The sequence below is a fragment of the Hyaena hyaena genome, unplaced genomic scaffold (genome assembly GCF_003009895.1).
Source record: "Hyaena hyaena isolate Hyena2069 unplaced genomic scaffold, ASM300989v1 scaffold_986, whole genome shotgun sequence".
In the NCBI taxonomy this organism is placed as follows: Eukaryota; Metazoa; Chordata; class Mammalia; order Carnivora; family Hyaenidae; genus Hyaena; species Hyaena hyaena.
The window spans coordinates 133,126-141,610 of record NW_024081620.1 but is presented as its reverse complement, the minus strand read 5'-3'; the positions used below and the strand labels follow the sequence as shown (position 1 = coordinate 141,610).

At 50.5% G+C, this 8,485-nt stretch overlaps 1 protein-coding gene across 1 annotated transcript; it reads right to left on the bottom strand.

The window, feature by feature from the left end:
* Positions 1 to 4,499: 4,499 nt before the first annotated feature.
* LOC120223384 (cancer/testis antigen 47A-like) lies at positions 4,500 to 8,191 on the bottom strand. The gene is made up of 3 exons (XM_039221463.1): positions 7,000 to 8,191; positions 5,860 to 5,998; positions 4,500 to 4,804 (listed from the first exon to the last, which is right to left on the bottom strand). The coding sequence occupies exons 1-2, from the start codon at positions 8,129 to 8,131 to the stop codon at positions 5,898 to 5,900; spliced, it is 1,233 nt and encodes a 410-aa protein (XP_039077394.1). The 5' UTR covers positions 8,132 to 8,191; the 3' UTR covers positions 4,500 to 4,804; positions 5,860 to 5,897.
* Positions 8,192 to 8,485: the final 294 nt, after the last annotated feature.

Here is an 8,485-nt window from a genome sequence, read left to right as displayed (position 1 = left end):
CTGGAATTTGAATAAAAACTTTGAAAAAACACGTTACTAGATTGGACAGCTCCCATCACCTGGCAAGCCACTCACCCCTAGCCACAGAGAGGAGGGAAGAACAGAAGTGGGAATGGGAGAGGAAGGGTCAGGGTGAGGGGAACAGTCAGTGAGCTGTGAGGGAACGGATCATATCTCCCAACGATTTTTGACTCCTCCCTTCCCATCCTGCCACATAGTCTATTTCTTTTGTAGCACTGCAGCCATTAAGAACTTCCAGGCAGGGGAGTAAAGATGTAGACGTCTTTACCTAAGAGTCAGTTGGCTAATAGGCTGGCTCTCTGAGGCAGAAGCCACCCTAGGTTTTTATCTAGGTTCACTGGAAGTTAGTTAAATTTTCCTCTCCAAGTCGTTTCCTTTATTTTATACCGCAAACACCAACAAACACTGAGAGCTCCCTTTGGAGGCCTGGGCAATGCCTAACTCATTTTCTTAGGAGACCCAGAAGTGTCTTCACATTTTCAGCATCTGCCTCTGTCACCTTGGGGCTCCTTTGCTTAAACAGAAATGTAGGCCTACACATAGTAGCTATGCCTTTAAGTTCTAAATGGATTGGCTGAGAAAAATCAATGGGTCCTGGATTGTGCCGGTGATAGTATACTGTGACACTATACAACCATATGCTGGGCTTTGTGTTTTCTCTATAAAACACCTATTGTTCTGACACTGCATCTTTTGCTGTTTTGATAATGCTGGGGTTTGGATTGCTTGGAATTGATTGCCTTTTATTGTGATAGTGAACAGTTTATTTAGGTAGATTCCCTTTACCCTGGTGATCCTGGTAGATTGGCTGTTACACCTCTCTTCTCTCTTTTCTCAGTGTGGACCTCTCTTCTGTTATTCTTATTCTGAAAGCTCTCCATTAATAATTTTTTCACATAGCTAACAACTCTGTTTTTAAATGAAGAGGTTATTTTTTAATTCTCAGAGGCACATTCTTACAAGTATTCAGCTCCTTTGATCTTTGCTGTATGAAAAACAAATACAACAGAACCTATTGTGTAGTCTGTCTTATCTGTCACATAGGGAGGGAAATCAAATAGGATATTGACAACTAAGACCTGGGGGTTGTTAGAGAAGCAAAATGATCTTAAGAGATTGTGCAGGGCAGAGGCGCCTAGCTGACTCAGTCAGAAGAGCATATGAAGTTTGATCTCAGGGTTGTGAGTTCGAGCCCCATGTTCGGTATAGAGATTACTAAAAAGAAAAAAAAAAAAAAAAGAGACTGTGCAGGGCATACAGGACCTCCACACAAGTGTGCCTGACTTAGCTGATGGCTTCCAGATGTGTATTTGTATGGAGGAGAAAGTGGTATTGAAGAGGAGGCTTTTATGTGTACAAACACTTGGAGAACAAACAGATGAGTGGGACAGAGAATGCAGATGGCGGTAAGTAGAGGGGGCATGATGGTGGATGTACTCCAGCCTGGCTCAGGGACTAGATCCAAGTCCCATAACAAGACAGGATATTGGAACACACCATTATCAAAAGGAAAGGGCCCCATTGTGCTCAGGTAACAAAGTGTAACATGGAGTGAAGAAGGGAAAGGAGTGATAGATCAGATATTTAATTTGACTTTCCTTGGGGCGCCTGGGTGGCTCAGTCAGTTAAGCGTCCGCCTTTGGCTCAGGTCATGATCTCACGGTTCGTGGGTTCGAGCTCTGTGTCAGGCTCTGTGCTGACAGCTAGCTCAGAGCCTGGAACCTGCTTTAGATTCTGTGTCTCCTTCTCTCTCTGCCCCTCCCCTGTTCATGCTCTGTCTCACTCTGTCAATAATAAATGTAAAAAAAAAATTTTTTTTTTTAAAAGGTTTAACTTGGCTTTCCTGTAACATTTGTAAAATTTTCAGGGGTCAGAAAGAGAGTTTGGTTGGGCATCCTCATACCCTATGTCTGAATATTTGAAATATATAAATCACCAAATGTAGCATGTTTTATTGAATGGTTTCTCTCCTTCCATGACAAATGTACCTTCATAATGACCTGAAAGGGCTAGTTGGGACTTAGAATTCTCATACCCCTCTAAGTCCTGCTCCAGTGGTGTAGGAAGAGCTGACCTACCCCCACCCCCGCCCTGCCATCTGGTAGAGCAAGCCCCATCCTGTTCCAGGCACACGACTCTGTCCCCTTGGGCCTGTGAGCACACATCCCCCCCAGCTATGGAATCATCCCCCCACCCCCAAAGGACAGCTCCAAGAGGAGCACACAGGCCCTGACAGCAGGCTTGGACTGTTCCGGGTGCCCAGTAACTGGAGCATCTGCAGCAGGGCATCCCCCTCGTCCCCGTGGACTAGGATCCTGGTCCCATAGGGAAGAGCAAGGTTGGAAGAGGACCAAAGTGGGGCCTCTACAGCATGGAGCTCAGGACACAGGTCCCTCTTGCTTGGGTAAAAGCAGTAGTATGTTACAAGTAACACAGCATAAATACTAACAAATCAGGACCAGTTTGAGGACCCTCAAATCACACTACCTTGGCCTGCCCTTTCAGTGACAAAGAGCCCTCTGCCTTCTTATTTTGCCATGTGGTTCTAGACATAAAGAGCACTACGTGATAATACGTTTTATTTTATTTTTTATTTATGTTTTTAATGTTTATTTTTGAGACACACACGGAGCATGAGCTGGGGAGGAACAGAGAGAGAGGGCAACACAGAATCTGAGCAGGCTCCAGACTCTGAGCTGTCAGCACAGAGCCCGATGTAGGGCTTGAACTCAGGAACAGAGAGATCATGACCTGAACCAAAATCGGACACTTAACCAACTGAGCCACACAGGATCCCCTGTTTTAATGTTTATTTTTGAGAGAGAAAGAGTGCGCATAAGCTGGGGAGGAGCAAAGAAAGAGAGGGAGACACAGAATCTGAAGCAGGCTCCAGGCTCTGAGCTGTCAGCACAGAGCCCGACACGGGGCTTGAACTCAGGAACTGAGAGATCATGACCTGACCCAAAATTGGTCGCTTAACCGACTGAGTCACCCAGGCACCCTTGATAATACATTTTAAAATGTCAACACTGGTGACCAGAAAACAGAGTTGTGGCAGTGTTAAGTTCACTTCATTTTAGCAGACATTAGTTAAGCACCTAATTAGGGCTTTGGGCAAGAAAGACTAAAACTCTTTAAGGTCCCAACCATTCAGAGGTTCAGTCCAGGGATTGGTGTTGGTGCAATAGGGAGATATATGTATGTGTTAGATTTTTTGTATGTTAGAACACAAGATGTGCTAGCACAGAACATGAGAGAAGGTATCTCATGCTACCAAGGGGGCACCTAGGAAGCCTTAACTAAATGCAGAGATGAAGCCCTCTTGTCTGAAACCCATGGCCTTTCCCCTTCTCTGATCCTCTGTTTGAGTCAACTATGACTTTATCTTTCTTTTTTCTTAAACATATTCTAGAAATTAAGTCAGTTCTCTCCCTTTCTTCTTTTTTATCATTATTATGATATATTTCAAATCTATGCAAAATTATAATACTCTATCAACATCTCTGTATCCACTGCGCAGTCTAAGAAATTTAACATTGCAGATACAGTTGAAGCCTCTGTGGAGCCTTCCCCAGTAGGATCCCTCTGTTTCCCCAGGAGGTCATCACCACCCTAAGTGATTTAGGTACCTTTCCCCCCATGCCGTTACACATGCTACATTTGTATGCATCTCTCCTATGCTTGCTTTTTACTCCAGATGTTTGTATCCACAAGCAGTACATGGTGATCATTTTGCATGTGCTTTTAGACTTGAGATACATGGTATCCTGTTTGTATCCTTCTGGAATCGGCTTCTTCCCTTCTGCAGTTTCCTGCCTTCACCCAGTGTGAGCCCCTCTGTGTCTCGGCCCCTGTGAGCTCTGGCCTTGTCCCCAGTCCAGCCCTAGCTGTCCTGTTCAGTTTACCAGCAAGTCCCAAGCCAGTGAATTAAGGCTGCTTCTACCATAGGTGAGTCTCCTCTTCCCCTGTGGCTCTTAACCAAACTTGGAGAACTGCCCTGTGAATCAGTGTCTGGGTCGCTCAGCGGCACCATGTGGCCTCCAGGCCAGCTGGGCCACCCGCGAGGTGTCCTTCCGAACCACACGCTAGAGCAGTGCCATCTGATATACGTGACCATGTGACTCATGTGTGGCACTTTAAGTTTTCTCATAGCCACACTAAAAAAGTAACAAGAAATGGGCAAAATTAATTTCAATAGCACATTTTCACTTAATAAAGTATCACTTTGCTGTGTAATCAGTGTAAAATCAGTGAGTTATGTCAGTTTTCTGCTTACGGCGTGCCTCAAATAAGAGCAGGCGTGTTTCGGCAGCCACGCGCAGTGGGTTACTCACGTCTTGGGCAGCGTGGCTCTGAAGACCTGACCTCCGTCTCCGTCTCTCCAACAATTGTTTTAAACTTGACATTTTAACTTATTTGGGGCTATAATAAAATAATTTAAAACAGGCTCACCAAATGGTAGGAAGTGATAGCTTTTAATGAAGGTAGAGTGTGCCAAAACAAAGAGGTAAAAGAGAGATTTCAGATAATTTATCTAAATAAAATCTGCCTTCATTCCAGTTTATAAATTTAAAACAAGCTTATTTTTGATGAGAACAAATGTTGTCAAACATAACTGTCAAGTGTAACAGAAAAGGCAGATTTCATTGGATATCACTCTTGGGGCGATGCGGTTCAGAATGACATTGGTGTTAATGAAATTCCCACGCGCTTCTAAAAAATGAAAAACCAAAAACAATGAGCCACAGATTCTTCTTTCTTCATCTTTTCTCGTTCCTCCCAGCTGCAGGATGAAACGAGAGAAAATTAACGATCATAGAGCATTAAGCAGCAACAGCGACTTTCCAAACCTATGAAAACAGCCCTGTGTGTATCTGCCACGTCTGCGGGCTGTTTGTCAACAAGGAGAGAACAACCCAGTTTCACCTGTAACCTGTACCTTGTGCTCCGGGTGTTCGTGGGGCCCATGGCTTCGATCACCTGCTCAGACCAACCTGGTCTCCCTCTGGCCTAACAACCATCAGTGCTTTCCTCTTTCCCTTGAGAGGCCGTTCTGGGATTTAAGGAAATCTCTTCACCTTAAAAGCCTATGCTCATTCCACAAATGATACTCCCTTACCCTCCCAGACCCTCGATTTCCCTATCTACCGGAGGAGAAACAGGCTGGTATTGTGACATACATAGCTGTGAAAATGCAAAAAAAAAAAAAAAAATCAAATGTGAATCATTTAAATATATTCAAAGACAAGATATACCTCAAGACTTAATTAGCAATTCAGTGAGAAGTAATGGCCATGCTGTAAGTTTCTCTGGACTGTCACCGAAAATACAAAAATCCACACGTGAATCCTTAGGCGTTCATCGGTAACTGCGGTCCTACTTGAAACTCGGACCTTTTCGCCATTCGCATGTAATCGCCTTCGAAAAGGCATGGGTTCCAGGGAGCGCGAGGGGCTGCATGTCGTGGGCCGGGTGATGAAGACCCCGCCGGCGCACAGCCCGACCACTTCAGCCGCTGCTTCGGTCACCGTTTTCTACACCAGGACCGGTCTCAGTTACCGATACGTGTACCATTAGTTAGTCGTCTTAGGGGTAGACGACAAAAGACCTCACAAGAACGAATGAGGAGCCGTGAAATAGATTTCAAAATATACTGTGGTTTCTGTTACTAGTACCTGAGTGTCCTATTAACATCGTAAGTAGGTAAAACTGAATTTTGGAATGAATTTTAAACCAACTCCTTAATTTACTGGGTGCATTAAAAAAACCCAAAACCCTGTCAATAACAGGTAAATGCCGGGAATGGCTGGGTGACAGGCACAGCTGTCGGGTACCTGCCTTTTCTGGGTCTGGTGTGTGGCGCGTCGGAATGCTTCTCAGTGAGATCCTTCTTGGTTTTTGTTACACGTCGCTTCTTCCTCGCTCTCCGCGACTTGCGCATCCTTATCGGAGTTTTCATGCTGATGGTTTGTTGTTCCTTTCGTGAAGAATAAACAGACTTTGGAGCAGACGTTCACGAAGAAATATCGCGACGCGCGAGGAATAGCGACGTGGACCCGCGGGAGAAGCGGGAGGGCGGAAGGAACTCGGAGCAGCAGAGCTGGGACCCTGGTGGACGCAGCCCTGCCGTGGCCCTCCCCCTTCTGCTGCACGGCCGCTTCCACAGTGACTTTCTTTCTTTCCAGTCAACCTGCCACCCTGTGCTGCTGTTGCTGGCCCTTCGGAGAAGGAGGGCCCAGAATCATCGGGGGCTGCTGCCTTGTGTATGTTCTCTCAGAGATTTCTGGCAACAATGTTTTGCCTCCACTACAAATTCTCTGATGAAGCTCATTAGTCCCTCAACCCTGAATATTTCACATTTACAAGTGTTCCCACATCAGTTCATAATGATTGGGGATGAACTTTTTAAAACTTGTCGTTTTTAGGGGCGCCTGGGTGGCTCAGTCGGTTAAGTGTCCGACTTCGGCTCGGGTCATGATCTCATGGTTCGTGGGTTCGAGCCCCGCGTCGGGCTCTGTGCTGACAGCCAGCTCAGAGCCTGGAGCCTGTTTCAGGTTCTGTGTCTCCCTCTCTCTCTGACCCTCCCCTGCTCAGGGGAGGGTCTCCCAGAAATAAATAAACCTCCCAGAGGTTTCTCCCAGAAATAAAACATTAAAAAAATTAAAACGTCATTTTGAAAAGCTATGGACAAAACGGGTGAGCCACTGGCTGGCTCTGTTCCTTCAGGCTCCGCCCCCTCCCCGCCCTCCTGCACACCCCTCCCGCCCCCTGCACAGCGTCCCGCCCTCCTGCACACCCCTCCTGCGGACCTGCACCTGCCCCGCGGCTTGGGGCTCTGTTAGCCGCCGCTGCCAAAGGGCAGCATGTTTCCTTCTCAAAGCCATGGGTCGCTACGGCACGGGGCTCCCACCCGGGCCCTCGGCCTTCAGTCTGGGGGTGCCCCCACCCTCGGCCTCGGCCGCCTGGGCCACCTCTCACCCTCGGTGGCCGCCGGCTCCTCGTAGGACTCCTCCACGGTCTCCCAGGCGGCGGCGGCCTCCTCCTCCTCCTCCTTCTCCTCCTCCTTCTCCTCCTCCTCCTCCTTCTCCTCCTCCTCGGATGAGCCCTGAGACTCGTCGGCCGCGGGCCCCGCTGGGGACGCAGGGGGAGCGCTGGGCTGCAGAGGCCGGTACCGCACGAGGACGTGGTTGTTGTAGTAGGCGCGGTGCAGCAGCGCGTACACCAGCTCCAAGAACATAAAGCGGAAGCCCACCACTGGGAAATCGTGGGCATCCACCAGCACACCCACAGCGGCCTCCAGCTCTTCCACGCCGTCTTCGTCCGCCGGCCTGAAGTCCGAGTCCGAGTCCGAGTCCTCGCCCGCCTCGAGGGCTCTCCCGCCGTCGGGACCCACCGCCTCCTGCCCGAGGCCTTCTGCGGGCTCAGCTGCAGCTGCACCGGCAGCCTCGGCAGGGAGGGGCCCGGGGTCACCGGCCACCCCGTCTCCGCCTCCGGCCACTCCTTCTACGCCGCCGACCGCTCTGTCTCCACCTCCGGCCACTTCGTCTCCGGCCACCCAGTCTCCGCCGGCCATTCCATCTCCTCCTCCGGCCACCCATTCTCCATCGGCCACTCCACCAACACCTCCGGCCATCCAGTCTCCGCCAGCGACTCCGTCTCCACCTCCGGCCAACCAGTCTCCGCCGGCAACTCCGCCTCCACCCACCCAGTCACCACCGGCCACTATGTCTCCATCGCCGACTACCCAGTCTCCATCTCTAGCCACTCCATCACCATCTACTCCATCTCTGCCCCCCGCCACCCATTCTCCGTCTCTGGCCACTATGTCCCCATCTCGGGCTACCTCGTCTCCATCTCTGGCTATTCCACCTCCGTCTCGGGCGATCTCCTCTCCACCAGCCACACCATCACCAACGGCCACCTCATCACCACCAGCCACTCCGTCTCTGGCCATCTCGTCTCCACCCGCCGGCACCCCATCTCCAGAGGCCACCATGTTGCCGCCGGCCACATCGTTGCCGCTTCCAGCCGCCGGGGCCCATGCCCCTGCCTCATCCAGGGGGCTATCCTGGTCACCTGGGGCCTGGCCTGGATCTCCGGAGGCAGACATGGCACCAGGGGGTACCTCACCGGGGAGGCGACAGGGCTGCGGTGACACCGGGGGCGAAGATGGTGGTGGCCTACCCCGCTGCCACCGACGGGAGGCCGAGGGCAACGGGCCCGACGTGAGATGGATCGGGGCGTCCCAACGTCTGGCCGCTGAGGGGACAGCAGTCTGCGGCAGAGCCTGAGGAAGCCCTGGATGGGCAGGGCAGGGGGCGGTTGTGGGGAGCAGCCCGCCCAGGCCTCCCCTGAGGCGACACTGGACACGGCCAGAATGATTCTGCTCGCCTGTGGATGGGAGGCGGGGCCAGAGGCGTCAACAATGGGCCGCGCGCCCTCCTCTTGAGCTCCACCCTCATTT